The sequence below is a fragment of the Epinephelus fuscoguttatus genome, linkage group LG8 (assembly GCF_011397635.1).
Source record: "Epinephelus fuscoguttatus linkage group LG8, E.fuscoguttatus.final_Chr_v1".
In the NCBI taxonomy this organism is placed as follows: domain Eukaryota; kingdom Metazoa; phylum Chordata; class Actinopteri; order Perciformes; family Serranidae; genus Epinephelus; species Epinephelus fuscoguttatus.
This window is the reverse complement of record NC_064759.1, coordinates 1,077,716-1,097,098: the sequence shown is the minus strand read 5'-3', so window position 1 is coordinate 1,097,098 and position 19,383 is coordinate 1,077,716. Positions and strand designations below refer to the sequence as shown.

The window sequence follows — 19,383 nt, the reverse complement described above, 5'->3', positions numbered from 1 at the left end:
CACAACATTCAAACAAGCTTTGGCCTTGGCATTAAGAGCTGACCGCAGAGACATTTGCAAGAGTAAAGAAATCCCCATTATTCTACAAAACCAAACGAAAAAACCAAAACCAAAGGCCAGGCCTTAGAGAGAGAGAGAGAGAGAGATACGCAACATCACTGGGTGGCTCGGGCTGGACGGGTCGGGGTTGGGTCGGGACCAGGGTTTGGGAGTCAGGCCGTACATTCAGGGAGGCAATGTTAATCTTTGGTATTACGATGGGATTCTACAGCTAAAAGTGCCCATCAGAAAAAGTACTCAGTTCACACAGACATACAGAGCATCGTTAAATAAATACTTACAGTATATAGATAGCATAAATAAATAACCAAATAAATAGAGAGGAAAGAAAAAGGGAAAAACAATAAATACACAAATGCAGTAATAAATACATTGATCAGATCAGCAATTGCATTTGAAACGTTCTTGGTTTGATTTAACTATTGGCTATAAGGAGGCATGTTAAAGCCTTTCCTTTGTGGACCAAAAAAATGACCTTGTACGTCAGCAGGGCTGAAACAAACTGCCCCGCACCTCCATCGTGTTTCTATAAATAGAGCGATGTGCTTGAAATCTGTACAAAAAGGGCTGAAAGAATCACATTCCTCCATTTTCTAGACATCTGTAAAAAAAAGATTTCGTAATGGAGCAGAGGTGTGTACAGTTGTTTGGAAATGAGTGGAAAAAAATACTACAATGTCACTATACATTGTGTCGGGTGAAGCTCTCCCCCGCGGAGCCTTCGTGTTCAGAGGTTGTTCTTCATTTTTTCTTTTTTTGGCTTGATTTCGAGTCAAAAATGGCTGAAGAGCTTTCACTCGAAAGCTCGGTGAGAGTCTTAAAGCTAGACGTTGCACCAACAAGTCTGTTTCTGCATCCTACTTGTGTTTATTGATTCTGTCCTGGCGTACGGCGAGATGCACTGCGGCCCCCCCTGAAAACTCTGATTCATTCAAGGCGGGACCGTCTTCATAAAATACAGGAAAGGCTCCTGTTGATGGTGAATGATTGACAGCTGGGAGTCACGGACGCTACACAGCCCTCCTGATAATTCCAGGCTCCGAACTTGGAACAACGCCATCCAGTCCTGGGAACCATCACCATGGAAACACATGCTAAGAAAGGAGAATTAGGTTCTTCAGGAAAAAAAAAAGAGAAGTAAAAAAAAAAGCCTTTTCTTCCTCTTTCGTCTTGATTCACGAGGAAAAACAGGACCATAAGAACGTCGGGGGAGGATTAACATCTTTGGATGATGGTGAACACTTTTGATTAAGAAGTTACACGATGGCGCTCTCCACGTGTGAGCAAACGGCACCTCTTGATTCTTCACGTTTGGAGAGATGAGTTTAGATTTGAAGGTACACCAAAATATGCTTCCTCCTGATTTGTAATACCCTCATTATCTCTAATCTAGATAATCAAAATAATGCAATGAGATGGTGTCTATGTAAGGGTGTGACTCTTCTTTGAGTCAAATCATCTTTGCACCCTTGACTATACAAGCAGGACCTCCCGTCCTGCGCTCATATCACTCTGGGTATCGCCCCCTTCTATTTCAAGGGAGCGATCGACTTTGGTTTGGGAAAATGCTTCATCTTCATAAAATCATCTATAATAGCTGGCTCCGTCGCTCCTTCTGATAACGAGGAGGACATTTATTACGGCTGATCTCTGCCTAGACCAGTCTATGTGCCCCCTTGCTCCCTCAGCACCCTCCCCACCGCGCCTCCTCGGCGGTCCGTCATCACGCCGTGCTGCAGGACACTGCGGAGGAGGAAACGCTGGAGCCCGAGGAACCCGTGGAGGAGGGACGGCCCTCGTCTGCCCACTTGTTGACGTTGCGTCGGCGGGCGTTCATGAAGAAGTTGCTGACAGTGGAGAGCTCCAGGCCCAGCTGCTGGGAGATGGTGACCTGCAGCTCTTTGGTCGGGCGGTGGTTCTCCCTGAAGATGGCCATGAGCGTACGCCGCTGCAGGTCTGTGAACACCAGCCTGGTGCGCTTCGGGCCCTGGTTGCGCTCCAGCTTGCTCTGCTCCTGCTCCTTCCGCTTGCAGGCTGCAGGCAGATGGATAAAAGATAAATTAAAAAAGGAAAGGGGAAGCAGGTTAGCTAACAGACTGGCTGGCTAACTAGGACAAATGGATTAAGCTGAGGGAAAGTGGATTTGTTGAAAGAAAACAGATTAGCTAAGCAACTTTGATTAGTTAAAAGAGATGAATCAGCAACTTGTTTCATTGTGCAGGAATCAAGATGTTCAACCTATCACGTCGTGTTGCCAGAGAGCTGCTGGGATAAAACAGATAACTACATCCAGGCCGGAGCTCTTCATGGCTTTCATTACGCTCCTCTGGAAAACACTGTGTGCATTTTTACTTGCATCTGGCCTGAAGATAAAATGTGGTGTTGTCATGCACTGACAGAGGCCATGTCTCCCAAAAAAAAATCAAACACACAGTTTGCAAAAGAACCAATAACACCTTTTCCTTTTGTCACTTCTGCAGCTTATTAAATCGATTATAGAATGTGTGGCGTCTGGCTGTTTTACATTTATAAACTCACAACAGAAACATCACAGATTACTGAAACACTAACTTTGTTTCAGCTGCATTTACAATTAACTGATGGATAAAGTTTCCATATTTAAGTCAGACTCTGCCTCGCCTCACATGCTGTATTTCCATATCTGTTTCACACCACAGAGGGAAAATTAGCTCGGTGTCAAAGTTCTCCGTGTTCAAACTTTTTAATGGGTGATGGGGGTGATGAAGTCTTGTGGTAATTTGTTTTTTTAATGCCAGACTTGCTTACACCAACCACTAAATAAAAACTCAGGGTCCAGGTTAAACACCACTGTAGCTGCGGCAGCCTGCCCAATTATATAATCAATATTTCCTCACGAAAAGTCTGAAATTTAAAAAAAAATCCTGCAAAAAAAAAGAGAAAAGAATAGAAAAGCCAGTTTTGTTGAGTGAGAAGAGAAATAGCCTGCCGTGTGTGGGCTGAGCTCAGATCCATTTTGAGAATCAGACGAGCATTTTAAATTCAGGCTGCATGATCCTCTCTGCATATCCATCGCCAAACCTTTCACCTCCAACACGCTGTAATTCTGTATTTACAGGAAACACAACACCAACCTCTGCCTTTGTGTACCGAGCCAACTCCCCCCTCCTCCCCCCTCTGTCCATCTCCCTCCACTACCTCTCTTCCCTTTCCCTTAGTGGACACTTCAACATCATTAGTTTCTCATAAAAGTCATTTACATGTGGCGGCAGTGAGTGAGTAATAATCACTTTAGGGGGAACTAATTTATTTTCTATTAAAGGCGGGTTACGTCAGGGGTGAGTGAAACAAGCAGAGTCGGCATTGCCCGCGGTGTTTAGAAGCCTTAAGTGGACTAAAACATATTTGGGGGAGTCGTGCAATTACCTAAATGCACACTTTTAAGAGGTTTCAATCAGCACTGTGCGGCTGAGCGGCTGTTTTGCTGATGGTATCAAACGCGTTTCTAAGTGTAAGCATTGGTGTGTGTGCAGACAACACAACAGGACACACACACACACACACACACACACACACACACACACACACACACACACTAAGGGAGGAACAGTGCATTGGTGCCGATGCTGGGCTCTTACTGAACACTGGCCTGGAGGCCTGGAAGCTGTAAACAACAGTGTTTTTCTTACGACTGTGCTGTAATGTTTTTAAACTGTCCTTTTATTATTTAGAGTTAAATTAGAACTGATGATCTCCATGATATTTGACATGATTTTAAAACATCTTTATGTGAAATCATTCTTGTGCTCACAATAACTCGGGGGTGTCCACAGCCTGTCCTGTGATGAACGGGGGCCAGATTAGATGATGTAAAAATACCTGGGGGCCTGCTGCTTCTCACATCGTATGGATTATTAAAAACACAAATGACACAAACGCAGCTGTGAAAGAGTTTAACTTTCCACCGCTCCTGAAAGTGGCGGCCGTCGCTGTCGACTTTACGCTTCTTTGCCGACGTTCATTTGTTTGTTTATCGTCTATTTATGAAAAACTACTAGGGACTGTTAGTTATTTATGAGGGGGGAGGGGTGGTGCAAAAAGAGGGAGGCATGTCAAATCATTTTTAAGCACTGAGGAGGGACTTGTGTTTTTATTTTGGTTTAGGGGAGGGGCAGACAAATCTGAACGGTTGTGTTTTGTGTTTATTTCAAAGAAAATATTAACTATATAAAATATAGTTTTAACGATGTAATTTTGGCAGGTTTTCTCTAAAAATCCCCAAAATGACAGCTAGAAACTGTAAAATCAGAAATTATCATTGGATTTTCAAATTTCCAACAGTCCTTAGACACATCATGCGAGACAAACACTTCCGAAAATAACAACTAAATCTGATCTTAAAACAGTGATTCAGTTTGTCTTCAGCTTTTAACTTTCAAACATCAAAGGGTAAGTTTTAAACATCTAATAACTAATTTGTGGTGGAGGGAGGGTCATGGATTTTCTGTCCGTCACTATAAAATATTGTAGTTTCACAGAGTGTTATATCCCAGCCACCCCTCTACTCTGATAAGAAGAGAACAGTCCCTTAGTTCTGCCTGCATGGTTCTTACTTGGTGCTACAAACTGTGATAGCTTTGCCATCGTGAGGCGAACGGAAAAAATGCAAAGTGAACTTTTTGACTAACCAACATTGTGCAGTGGGTCACATGATTAATATTTTGAAAGACAAGTCGTGGGCTGCTTAAAATCACGATTGGCCCCCGAGCCGCACTGTGGACACGCCTGCAATAAGTGAAGAAATCTCCCAAAACAGAGACATAATGTTAACCTGTTCAAGAAATGGAAAAATCCTCAAATCCAGCAGCTTTCCCATAAACGTTGGAGACAGTGTGGAGATGATGAGGTGAGTCACATCATGTTTTCTGGACCTGCAGAGATACCTGAGGAATCATGCAGCAGGTTCTTGGGTTCTGACATGTGCATCACTTTATTTGAGCGACCTGCCTGAAGAACTAACAGGAAATGACAGATACTGATTGAATATATTTACAGTAGCAATCACTGGTCAATGACTACGAGTCGACCTGCCTCCAGAAGGTAACTGGTTTAAAATCATCAACAGATTCATGAGATGGAAAGACCTGAATGACTTTCCCACTATGGTTGCAGCCATATACTGGTTTTAAGGTACGCCGTGACATTAAAATTGACGCTTATCATACCGTGTATATTTGCTTATCTATGATACTGAACTAATGTAAATGTTTAGTTATTTTCAAAAGGGAGACTTCTTACACAAACTAGTATCTTAAAAAATGGTTTCATGTTGGGTTTCAGCGGTCAGTCTGAACTTTATCTTACTTCCTACACAAACTTTCATTTAAATATTGGTTTCAAATTTTAGTAATTTGAAATAAACAGTAATAAAAGTTTGTTCAACTAAAAATTAGCCCTCTGTCTTCATTCCTTTAAGGTTAAGAAAATAAGAGAAATCTCAGACCACTGCAGCCCTGTTTCCTGCTAAACTGAGAAATGATTTCTACATTGCAACATGGACAAAATGGACAACACATTTCTTGGAATAAGGAACATGTTTGCTGGTTCGCCTCCCTTTAATTGTCTGCTTCGATAATTAAGGTAAATTACATGTAAAGTATTAAGTGCCTCCTGTTTACAGCCCTGACTGTTATAAAAACAGAGAATGATCATGTTTTCTTACAAAAAAAGGACCAAATGAAATTTAAGTGTCAAAAAGGCAGAAGCTGCTCTCAGGTGGAAACGTCTTTAAATAATCTCACTGCACTGGCAGATTTCTTCAGCTGTAAATGAGCTTTATGGTCCTCTATTATTGAGCACGATGACTTGATTAGATGGAGATATCAGCCAGCAATAACCTTGAAATCCAATATTTCAAACCTTACCACTCTCAGAGACACAATCCCATCACACATGCTGCAAACATATGAAGCAGAGACGGTGCCTTTTGCTCTGAGAGCGGCGCTGACACGTTGGCTTGATTGGCTTACATGTTCCCATTGAGAACCACCTCACACAGCCAGGGCCGATGTTTACTGTATGACCCGCTCTTCACTCCTCAAACTCACAGCAGCAAATTTCTCTCATTAGCAGAGCGCTTGAGAAATAAGAGTGACCTTACTGCCGTCTTTTCCACACGAGTGCCATCAACAACAGCAGCACCAGAGGCGGGCGGTGAGCCGTGTGTGTGTGTGTGTGTGTGTGTGTGCGTGTGCGGCACCGCTGGACTTTGATTGCCCTGACATCCAGCTGAGTTTCTGAAACTTAAGCACTGGACTGGACATGAATAAATCTGGCCGTGATTTCCCCGTGTGCGTCCTCCCCTGAATCATTATCTGAAGGAAATGTTTGGACTCGGGGATGCACCCTTGTCAACTGGAGATTACAGGTGCCTGTTAGCTTTTAGGCATCCAGAGCTCGTTTGCATTTCTGAGAGTTATCGAACCACGTCTCATTAAAATCTGAACAGGCCAAGATGTCAGCCGCATGTCAATATCACTACAAGTGAAATAATTTTTTTTCTTCTGAATGCTACATTTTTCACGGGCGTTACACCATCCTCACCATCAATATTTGTGGGCTGGGGGCTGGGAGGTGGGCTGCAGCTATACAAGGTGTATACAGTGGTGCACTCTCAGCTCATGTACTAATGAAAGGAATGACATGATAGTGCTGGCTGGCTTGCTTGTAGCGTGGATTTATGGCTTGTTGGAGGAGTCGGGGTGTCCTGCCGCTCTCCTCCTCCTCCTCCTTGCCTCCATCCCATCTTCGGCTCTCTGCCTTACTGACGATCATAACGCCGACCATTAAGTAAATGCTTCCTTATGCTGTAATCATGTGTAAAAGGCTCACAATTACCATGCTATAAATCCCCGGCGCTGGGGCTACTCCTGGAGACATAAATATTCCCCTATAGGCTTCTTATGATCGTGGGAACAGCCCCTAATCATGATGTATGCCCCTGTCTCGTGTTGCTGAAACGTGATCGAAAGCCCTTTCCCTACCCCCCGGCGTCTCAACCTACACCCCCCCTCCCAGCCAGAACACCCCCCCAACACCCCCACCCTGCAGCCCCCAGCCCACCCCCTGCTGATTTCTTGGGCCAGGGGCTGATAGAAATTATTGATTAAATCTGTGCAGCTCAGACTCCTCGACCCACAGAGGCTGGTTAACCCCTTCAGCGCCAGAGTGGGGGGAGCTGCAAGAGCCAGATAAAAAAAATACACAACAACAAAAAAAACCCCAACCCTGTTTGTAGGTGCTGCTTCGCCGAGGCCTGTTTACGATTCCTGATATGCAAATGGAATCGGCTGTGACCTTTGAGCCTCGCTGGTAGAATGTGAACTGTACGCAGCGAGAGGTGGACGAGGCTTTGTGGCTTTCATTACTGTGGGGGTGGTGCAGGCACTGGAGCCGACACATAAACCGCATTGACCTTTCTTATTCATTTAGACCTTTAGTCAAGGGCTTCGGCCATCATCTTTAAAGTTATAGGCTCTGATCCCCCACTCCTTGACTTTAAGTGTCGGAGCACGGCTGTGTGGTCTTTATCCTGCCTCCTTCTCCGACTAAATCCTGATTGCCTCCTCCACAGCCTGAGGTTGGGCTAGAGATGCATCTCATATACAGTGCAGTAATCCATAGAGCATACACACGCACACACACACACACACACACACACACACAAAAACAAGATACTGCGGATAAATCTGAGGGATCACCTCCTCCGTGTTTTAGCAAAATGTCTCTGCAGAAAGACAATTATTTGAAAAGACAAAATGGCAGCAGCTACATCCCATAATTACCGAGCATCCAGACTGAGCGAGCTCTGCAGCCCTCCATATATCAGAGACACAGTTATGGAAATAACTGGGTGCTGCTGACTGACACTGAAGGGCCTTCTATGTATTTAAGCGAGTGCTGCATTAAGGAGGATCATCTTAAAACTTGAGGCGTGAAGCAGAGAGCACTTGAGCTATCTTCAGACTGAGGAGCACAGGGCACCGCGCATTCTAATTCCAGTCTCGATTCGCGGATGCGGCCGAGGTGTGTGTGGGCAAGGCGTGCTGCTCTTTCCCATGGAAATCAATAGAGGCTTGTAATTAAACAAAAGGGGGTTGGCCAGGGGGGGAAAAAAACAACAACCCCCTTCGGAAAGTAGGTTATGTAGAAAAGTGCCGAGCTGTCCAAATTGTGGCTTTGCCAAGAACTAAATATGCAATTTCAGAGTGTGTGGGAGCAGCGAGAGCAGCATTGTCAAACATTAGCACGCTGCTCTGTGTAGGGACTTTAATTTTTTATGAGCCTGATTGATCGGCTTCTCGGACAATGACTCGTTAAAATAATGTTTGTAAAGATGAAGAAACAAATAAAGAGACTGATGATGAGGAATCTGCTCCAGAGAACAAAGGAGGGAGATGATCAGGTCTGTGTGTGACAGCAGGAGGCGTTCTCCATACAAAGCTTTCAGGATTAGATTCATCAAACAACATCTCTGTCAAATTACAGAACAAACCCGCAGATAAGTCATCTTTAGATAAGAGGGTTTGGCTGTGATTGCTGCAACGTTTTGCTGAATGGAGGATGTACACATGTGCTCTCAGAGCCAAACAATCAAAGATCAATAATTGTGAAGGGATTGCAAGAGTGCACAATCATTACCTATGAACTCCATTGTGTTGTTGGGCTTAATCAGTCGAGCTGCTGACAGAGAGCGAAAAGCAGTGATCAACTGGGCAGGCTCACACACACGTACTCCTCACAGACCCCCGCAGTGAAACACACACACACACACACACACACACACACACTCGTGTATGCTCGTCTCATATTACTGTGTTCACTTGGATCTCTTTCTGTGCTGCGTGTATCAGATGGGCCCTCGGTCCCTGTGGAGGGACAACACTGTAACACGGCACTGTACAGCGTGCTGTCGTGTCTTCAATCCACATCCCCAAAGAATATTAAATGTCAAGCAGCAGATTACAATGTGCCTTTCAAAAAAATCTCTAGCCTGTGATACCTTGATAAATACTGATTCAACCATTTGATTAATTTCTGTAGTAATTTTCCAAGTCGTCATTTAAGTTTTTAAAATGTCAGAAAATATGGAAACATTAAAAAATTAAATGTTTTCTTTAAATTGATTTTGTCTGATTAACAAAACCAAAAAATGTTCTGAATATAAAATGATAGAAATTTGCTTGAATTTGCTCAATAACTGACTTTTATAAATCGCTTATCTGAATAGATGCAATTAATTTTCTGCCCACTGACTAATGGATGCAGCACTACACATTACAGCAGCCTCCAGTCCTGCAACAACCTCTTGTTTTCCACATATGAGGACTCTCAGGATGCTGCGAGCCTCCGAGCAGGACAGCGTTTGTATTTAGCCTCGCAGTAATTGCCTCAGTGACGACGTTGATAAAAGACGTCTGGCAAAAGCTCAAGTCTAATTTGCATCAGCTACCTTGCCAACTCAACTTCAGCCGCACGCCGAGCAGATATAAATCACTGCTAGAATTAATCAATCGCTCCAGAATGGCATATCTGCACAAATTATTTTGTGGGCTCAAAAGCGATTAAATTGCCAAGCGCTGCTCGTGCTGATCTTCATGCTTGGTTTAGGAGGAGGGCAAATGTCTGTGGCTTTTTTATTGTAGCTACTGTACAGATCAATAGGAGCTGTTTGGGAGCAAAGTAAACAAAGGAACGGCACATATGGCCCCTCTCTGCTCAAACTGTCTCAATGTGCTGCTAAGTTGTTGTTATCAGGCTGCTGAGACAATAGATGAAGCAGTGCTACATCCACAGCGCTGTGAAGAAGAGAAACATCAGGATGATGCTTTTGCTTTTCCTCATGTCTCAGCCTGAGCTGCATACTGATTGCTGGAGAGGAGATTTTTTTTGGAAGACATGGAGAAGGAAGGTGTTTGGGGAAAACTGGGGGAGAGAGAGAGAGAGAGAGTGTGTGTTTGTTGTTGTGGTTTCTGTATGAGCACAGTGTGTACATACGTGTGTGTGTGTGTGTGTGTGAGGCAGAGAGAGAGCAAAGCCAGATCTTACCCTCCAGCCGGAGCGAGGCCATTCTTTGAAACTCGGGCTCCTGCAGCCAGCGGGACATCCTCTTAAAGGTCTCACGGCCGGACTTGAGCTTGCCCCAGGGCTTGGGGTTCCTCAGGAGGTCAGACAGCGTGCCCTGTGACCTACACAGAACCCTCTCGGCGAAGATGGCCTGGGGGATGCTGTACCTCTTCAGCTCGGTGATGATCCTCTGGGCCACGTCCCTGGTGTTGATCTCCTCCCCGCCGCCTCCGCTGCCCTGCGCGCCCGGCAGCATGCCCTCGCCGGGCAAGGACGAGGTGGACGATGAGGAGTGCAGGTGCTCGCCCATCTTGGAGGCCTGCTGGCTCGGGTGGTGGTGGGGCTGGTAGTGCTGGCTGTAGATGTGAGGGTGGTGGCCCGGGGCGTGCTGGTGAGCCTCCATTTTGTTCAGCTGATGCCCCACCGACACGTCGCCTCCTCCCAGGCCCGGTGGCGACATCTCGCGGCCAAAATCCGACGTCCGGCAGAAGAGGCTCCCCCCGTGGACGTCGTAGCCGGCGTGGAGCATCTGACCAGCGTTGCCATTGGGGCTGTTGCCCAAGCTGCCGTAGCCGTGCATGGAGGAGGCCAGGCCTGAGCCCGAGGAGGGGGGCGACAGGCTCTGGGACATGGCCAGGTCCTTGCCGTAGGGGTTGTAGAAGTTGGTGCCGAGGCCTCGGTCCTCACGCATGAGGGTGAAGCTGCCGATGACGTTGCTGACGGGGAGGCAGGGGTGGTGATGGTGGTGGTGGTGGAACTTGTCATCAAAGGGCTGCAGGGGGGTCAGGGTGGTGTAGGTGCTGCCGGTGCTGGACGGGGAGTCGCCGCTGTATCCCAGTGCCGACATGGAGTGGTCGAAGCCCGGCGGACGGGGCTCGGGCTCCAGAGACATGGAGGGGCCCCCGAGGGAGGGCCTGGGGAAAGCAGCTGAAAGGTCCCGCGTGTGCAGCATGGCCCTGCCGTCCTGACTGTGAGCCAGATCAGCGTGGCTGTGGAGGGACATCTCCCCGAGACTCCCATCCATCTTCACTTTCAACAAATAAGCGTGTGTTTGTGGCCCCTGTGTGTTGTTGCTCGTCTCTTGTTATTGTTGTTGAGCAGCGGGGCCAACAGTCTGCAGCTCTCTTGTTACACCAGACTATGGATTTATTGATTTGTGAATTAATTGATTTCCGGGCTTATGGGGTGTCTAATTAATTATCTGATAACGTTAAGTACTGTCTTCAAACTCCCTCAAACTCCCAGAGAAGCAGTTTGCAGAAGCATCAGGAGCTTTTACTGAGATTTTATTCTCTCTTGTGCATCAGCAGCTCTCTGGTGTCTTTGGTGCTCAGCTGTGTTCCTCGGCAGAAGCCTCGCTTTGTGCCTGCGTGAGACAAGACAGGCTCACATTCAACTTTCATCGGTGCAGAGAGGAAATAACGTTTCAGTGTTCAGCATTAAAGACTCATTTACACTCGTGCATCCCAAACAACAACAGAGAGAAGCCTCTGGGTCATCTCTCCTCACACATCCCGCGAACGCACCAAGAAAACACAGACATCACTGTTTGAATCACTTCAAATCTAAAATCCTCAAACATGCCATTTTCCCTCTTTATGCAAAGTTAGCGACACACAAGTAGCGCGCGTGCGAGGCGCACAACATTAGTGCGTATTAGGTGCGTTTGCATATTCACAGCACATGTAATGAATGTGAACGATGCGTTAACTAACTACGAAGCGAGGCGACGATCCAGACACACAAACAGCGACGTGCGGCTTCACACAGCCCCACAATCCTACCTTTATGATCCACTTCTCAGAGCGCGTCCGCGGCTGTTGTCCGTCCTGTGCATGTCTCCGATTGTGTCGCCGAGCAGCCCTGCAGATCCACACAATTGCTCCGCTGCGCCCCGGGGTGCTACATTCACCAAAAGCAGAGTGCAAAAACCATCTGCGGCTGCACACCGAGCTCTCTCCCGCTCTGCTCGGTCCCGTTTCTCGGTCTTTGTTTTCCACTCCAAAAAATCTCCGGGTCTAGCCTCGTTTTTTTCTCCACTAGCAGCTCTCCTCTTTTTCTTTCATTATCTCGTGAGATTTTCCTCCTCCTCCTCCCTCTGCCTGCCACTTCATCGATCTCACCACCAACTCTTTCTCCTTCTCCTCCTCCTCCTCCTCCCCCTTGCTCACATTGACTCTCTGCTTTCAGTGCGTCACGGCCTTAAAAATCTGACAGATGTGCGATGAAATTCCTACTCCAATTAACCCTTTCTCTCCGGGGGGGAGGAGGGAGGGGGAGGGGTGACGGGGCGGGGGAGGTGTGGAGGTGGAGATGCTCCTTTCTCATAACCCCACAGGTTAAACCTTCTTCAGCTGATTGCATGCACGACTTATGATTTGTGCGCGCACACCCTGCTCTCGGCTCGTGTTGGAGCTCATCAATGGGTTTTCACAAACTGCAGCTACTGTGTGTTTGTTCTGTTTCCTGGAACAAAAGTGCTGCGAGGTGTGTGTGTGTGTGTGTGTGTGTGTGTGTGTGTGTGTGTGAGGTGGAGATGGGACGGGATATAACACACACACACACACACACACACACACACACACACGGTTTAATTTCTAACATCACAGCAGGACTGAGATGATTTTTAAAGGAAATAAAGGTGAATATATAACTATGTAAATTTGACTCCAGGAAAAAACACCCCACCCACGTGCACTCTGCTGTGCGCGCGCTCTCCACCAGGCCTCATCCTGGATTCCTTTATTTTTAGCGCCAAACATTCCTGAAGGATTTTACATGATTTCTCTCTGGCTCGTCTCGCGCCACCTTTCAGGAATAAATGCTGTCAAGTGACGCTCGTGTTTCTCTCAGCTCTTAATCAGCACTCAGCACGCGCCTCCATTCACTCACACCGCCAACACTTGAGTCTGAAAGTCCCTCAACAAGATCAATGCGACCCTTTTTATTCCTAAAGACCCTCGACCTGCTGCTGCAGACACACTGCAGGCCCGGGCTGCTGGCAGCGTGTGCTCGTGTGTGCGTGCACGTGTAAGAGAATCCACTTAGTGTCACTTTGTGTAAATTTACTGTGCAATATGCACGTCTGAATCTGCGTCTAACATGTGATCAGTGTGTGTGTGAGAGCGTGCACGTGCACCTGCGCAGATTTGAGTGCATGCATGCTCGCGCGCGTTAATGTCTGTTTACTGGCGCCTGTGCGTGCATGTGAGGAGCATAAATATACATGTAGTCTGTATGCTCAGGCCTGTGCGTGCGTGTTTGCGCGCGCGCCGGCCTCAGAGAAAGACGCACAGACAGTCGGTCAGAGGCAGGGAGGCAGAGCGCATACTAATCATATCTGTCTGTCAGTTTAATTTTCAGAGATGAGCAGTTCTGGCGTTTGGAAACAGCGGAGCGGTGCGCGGTGTGGGACCGCCGGCTTCCCGGAGCAGATGCTGCCCTATCGATCCGCTCCGCGCGCAGCCAGCACGGAGGGATGCGTGTTTGGATGGCGAGTAGCTGGAGGTAAAATGGTCAACGGCTACAGAGCGAAAATAAAAGGTCCTTTTGGAGGTCGGGGTGAAAGTTCACCTTCTGTGGCTGCAAAACCCGAGAAGGGAGGCTGACACTGGAGCTGCGGAGCGCCCGACTGTACACACCGACACCCGGCGGGGCGTTCACGGCCCCGGGCCCCGCTCTGTCAACACATGCACACACACACTTACGATCTAAAATATCATCAGGAGTTATGATGAAAAATAAATTGTTTTTAACTGATGAATTTGTGCACAATGAGCTCATCATCACCATCATCATCATCATCATCATGGCAGCCAAAACATTTACATCTCAGCCATGTGTCTGCTCACAGGGACTTACAGCGGAGCATCAGGAGCCTCCATTATGTCCATAAATACTGTCCATGTCTTTATCCTCGGCGCTCATGCAGAGTGACTGTGAGTGTCGCGGCTGCACAATAAGCTTTTAATCTGAAGCCAATACTGAGCGTGTTCACATATGAACCATTTAGCTGATGCTCCCATCCTCAGGGACGCGCGTCAAACCCTGCATCACCGATATTACAAGCAGCCAGTGGAGGAGGTCAGAGGTCAGGGGACATCGCTGTGACCTTAAAGTGGACATGCAGAGTAAACAGAGCAACCCAGAGGTGTGTGTTTGTCTCGTGGTGATGAAGGAGTGACGGGAGGAGGCGGCTGCTCTCTGACAGGAAGAGACAACATTCATGTATTCATATTTATAATGAATCTGATCAGGAGCTCGGTGTGTTCTGCAGCATGGACGCGCATGTGTGCGTGTTGGCCCCATGAAGGCCCGCAGACGTCCCCGAGCTGCAGCTGCAGCAACAGGACAAACACACACACACACATCCGGGCCTTCACACCTCAAATCTGCTGTTTAATCAGCGGCTAAACGTCATCACTTATTGCTTAATGATAACACATGGAGCGCACGCGCACGGCTGCAGTTTTGAATGAGATATTGACTTCCTGTTTGCAGCTGCGGAAAAACAAAAAGAATCTAAATGACAAGAAGAAGAAGAAGAAGAAGAAGAAGAAGAAGAAGAAGAAGAAGAAGAGAATCAGTGTGTTTATGGTGAATTTCATGTTTTCATCTGAAGAAGCAAATCAAACTGTATTAATATTATTTTTATTATTTTTATTATTACATTTAACTTCCAAAATAAATTAGGCTAGTAACCGCCATGTTGTGATGATGATGATGATGATGCAGAGTTTTGGGTCGTTTTTGTTTTCACCTAATCTCCAATGCATTATTCAATCACACACACACACACACACACACACACACACACACAGTGTACAGACCATAATACACGCAAAACACAAACACAGATTAATTTCACATCTCATTTATTGTCACATTTAAACACACACACACATAAAACACAACGTTTCGGACAGTCAACATAATTTCAGCTTTTATTTTGAAAAGCAAACAGAAGTTTTTATCTCGTTCAACAAACGTCACAAACTGTAAACAAACTTCAGCAGGAAAATATCTGTAAATAAATAAATCTGAATATATGCTGCAGAGATAAAAACCTCATGTGTTCATCATGTCTCTGAAAACTGAAGACAAACGAAACGTTTCCATCAGGTGTAATTTTATTTATTTTTATTCACTGATATTTGCTGCAGTTTCACTTGTTGTTCGTGTTGCTGCCTCAGACACGATGTTTTAACTGAACATCAGCAGCTGGAAATAAATACATGTATTTAGTTTCCCGTGATGCCTCGGGTCAGCTGTGAGGTGTGATGTCACACATGAAGAGGAAACACTGTCCACACTTCTCTTTCAGAGTCCATCCGCACACCTGTTTGTCCTCGTGTTTATTCTTAAATTTCTGCTTAAAGGTAACAACATGTTCATTTCCTCAGGGTGCCTCTCCGCTCTTTTTAAACTTTATTTAAAAGCAAACGTAAATTAAAAAGAGCGTCTGTAAAGTTTTATCCAGTCTGATTATATTTAATGTGATAAAGTGAGCTGAGCAGCTGCTGCAGGTGTTTCACTTTGTGACGTTTCAGCTTTTGTTTTTAATATAAAAGTTGTACAGTGAAGATTATTTGTGCAGCTGCAGGTGCGAAGTTCAACTCTGCAAATATGAGATTTAAAAAGGTGTTAAACTGACACGACAGTCTGATGCTCCTCTGGAGTTTTCACATCCTCTTATATTAATATTTCTGCACCTCCTGCAGCTGATTCCATAACATCTATATTTTACATATCTATGTTAAGATATAATATACCTTTTAAAATCATCTTTGCATTTTTATTTCTTATTTTTTTATTTTTAGTATTTAAGTTCTTATGTGTTGCAGCACTTTGCCTCATTTTCATTTTTCTTCATATGATATTTGATCAAAAACCAAAGCAAATTCATTTTAAGTGGAAACTTACCTGCAACAAATCCTCATCTGATTTCTGATAAAATAATAATTACCATCATTTATATTTTATTTTTTAGCTTTATTTACAGTGTCTCAGTATTGAAATCTTTATTTTATCCTCATGAGATTTATTATAAACAGCAGCTCACAGTCCTGGATTATCAGTGTGTGTGTCAGTGGAAATTATATTTCTTTAAACACATTTAAATGATTGTATGTGTTGGTTATGTGTGTTTACTGCAGTACAAACGACACAAATAAAAATAGAAAATAAACAAAAAGGGAAAAATATATATATTTCTAAGAAAATGCATGAATGTATTTTTGTGTTCTGCCTGTTTAACATTTTAACAGTAATCTCGTTTACAATGAATACTTGTAAAATCTATCATAATGACACTGTGTTTGTTTTCCTTCCTTTTTCTGGTTGTCAGCTCCCCCTCTTTTTTTATTTCCTTCTCATCTCTAACCAATCGATAAAATCAATTATTACCACGAGACCCGGCGCTGCACAGATCACCATGTGAATAATCGATACCTGAATTAATTTGACCGGATCACATCTGCGGGAGGGAAAAATGAACCCAAATATTAAAACTGATAATAATAACAATAATAATAATAATAATAATAACACATTTAATATGAGCTCACCTGAGAGGCTCACGTGCAGCTGCAGGACGGAGTGTGTGTGTGTGTGTATGTGTGTTAATGTGTGTGTGAGACATTAATATGGATCATTATGAGTTTAAACAGAGTCTCATCTGATCAGTGAGGAAACATTAATATTGAAATCATCAACAGGATTCAGTGGATCTGTTTATGATTATTTTAATGGTTCATGTGAACACGGCGGTGAAGCTGCAGGCCTGCAGCGTGTGGCCTGCTGCACACACACACACACACACACACACACACACACACACACACACACACACACACACACACACACACACAGCTCCTTAACGTGTTTTAAATGCTCACTTTTTGTCAGAGTAAAATAAATGAACATTAAACATCATGTAATATTATAATGAGTGAATAATTCCGCAGATGGCAGATTATTATTTTACAGTTATGAGATGTTTTATCAGACTAAAATAATAAAACACTTTCCTTTAAAATAAATAAATAAATAAAATAAAATATAATGTGATGGGCAAAGCGAGCAGAGCCGTGAGTGTCCCTGTGTGTGTGTGTGTGTGTGTGTGTGTGTGTGTGTGTGTGTGCTGCTGCAGACTGGGAGCAGTGACTGAATGATAATCACATTATTTTCCTCTATTATTTGCAGCTTTAGTTGCAGTAATGATCGTGTACGCCGCGATGTGGAACTTGACTTCGCAGCGTGAATAATGTTATTATCGATCATATCTGGATTAATGCAAATGCACTCGTTTAATTCACTGGATTCGCCTCGTGTGCAGATGAGCCAATAACGCGCCACCGCAGCAGCAGCAGCAGCAGCAGACAAATAAAATAAACTCTATAAACTATTTTCACCTGCAACAATCAAACTTCACACGAGGGGAAATGTTTCTGAATATTTACTTAATGAGGTTTTTTCTTTGGAATAAATTAAATAAAATGCTGTAAATGTTGCTGCAGGGTTTTTTTCTTTGATGAAAATAAAATATTTTATTCTATAATTTATTTTCATAGTTCTGCATTCAGTGTGTGTTTGTATGTGTGTGAGCGCGCGTCCGGCCTGAGCGCGCGCCAGCGAGTATCGATCCGTGCATTTTAATCAGCCTCCTATTTGCCCTACAACTGTTTTTCATATAAAATGTAAATGTGCGCTTTATAATTGGCTCCGCTTTCTTTATGCAAATGAAATTATGTGGCGGCTCGAGACGGCGCGGGAAGGAAGAGGATTTAATTCATGCAAAATGGAGCTCAGGGGGAGCAAAGGTCGATAAGTTCCAACTTCTCTGAGTTTATTGCTCCTCTCTCTCTCTGAGCTCCGGGTCACAGCTCATTACAAGTTCTTAAAAGTTCAACAATTAGTGAGCTCCATCATCATCATCACCATCATCATCATCAGACAGCAGCAGCAGGAGGAAGAGGAGGAAGAGGAGGAGGAGTGGAGTCCTGCAGGTGATGTTTAGATTTAAAAAACAACATGAGACACATTTTCAGATTTACAGCCTGAAATGCTGCTTTTACTTTCCTCACCTCAAACCGAGGCTGTTTTCTTTTAGTTCAGTTTTATTTTATCTGTAATATTATTATTATTTAACACTCTAATAATTCATAACTCCACTGATGACTGATGATGATTAACAGGGGCGTCTCTAGGATGTGAGGACACTGGGGCCCTGAGCCCAGACCTCTGTGGGGGGGGCTCCCTGTAAACTCATTACACAAACAAGCTCTATTTTGATGTTTATTCAGGGTTCTAACACATTTTCATGGACATTAATTTAAGGACTTTTCAAGGACTCATAGTAATTATTTTGTCTTGCTCAACCTGCCAATGTTTTTTAATCACATCAGATTCAAACTCAATTTAAACATCATGAACACAGAGGAGGAGATGCAAGAAAAAATGAAAAATATACATGACGGTAAACAAAACGTGACATCATCACACATCAGAACGTTTCGTCGACGGCGACAGAAAATAAATGTGTCGTTATGTCACATGACATGGACGCAGAGGATCACTGTGACAATTTTAATTTCCACGACTATTTCAAAATGTTCAGTGACTTTTCCAGGCCTGGAAAATGCGACTGTAAGACTCCATTACTTTTCCAGGTTTTCCATGACTCTGAGATCCCTGTTTCCTATGCACTCGGGCATCTTAATTATCCTTCTTTAAATGTTATTTTCCAGATAATTAATGAATAGTGATGTTAGAAATATTAGTGTTGTTAGTAGAAACAGAATATTTTGTTTGAGGTACTAGAACTCCAGTATTTCCATTTTATGCTACTCTTCCACATCTCAGAGGGAAAGAATTAACTTTTTATATTTACTCGTCTGCTTTAGTTATTTTTGAAGACTCAGATTATTAATACAAAATATAATAAACTAATAAATGGTGATGTATAATTACAGATTAATCTGCCAGTAGTGTATAAAACTTTTAAAATTAATGTTAAATGACTGACACATGTCCTGGTTAAATGACCCAAGACTTGATCTTGATCAAAGATATATTGATATTATTTTCCAGGGCTTTGTTGCATGAAGAAAATGACACATTATTAGATCTGGGGCTTCTTTAAAAAATATTATTAGGCCTCTTCTTATTTTATAAAAACACATACAGCCTGTTTAGATCTGAGGTTATTCATAAAACATT

The 19,383-nt window shown here is 44.2% G+C and overlaps 1 protein-coding gene across 1 annotated transcript; it reads right to left on the bottom strand.

The window, feature by feature from the left end:
* Positions 1 to 1,781: 1,781 nt before the first annotated feature.
* On the bottom strand, positions 1,782 to 12,242 carry onecutl (one cut domain, family member, like). Its single transcript, XM_049582632.1, has 3 exons — positions 11,949 to 12,242; positions 10,147 to 11,530; positions 1,782 to 2,094 (listed from the first exon to the last, which is right to left on the bottom strand). The coding sequence occupies exons 2-3, from the start codon at positions 11,186 to 11,188 to the stop codon at positions 1,784 to 1,786; spliced, it is 1,353 nt and encodes a 450-aa protein (XP_049438589.1). The 5' UTR covers positions 11,189 to 11,530; positions 11,949 to 12,242; the 3' UTR covers positions 1,782 to 1,783.
* Between the last annotated feature and the right edge of the window lie 7,141 nt (positions 12,243 to 19,383).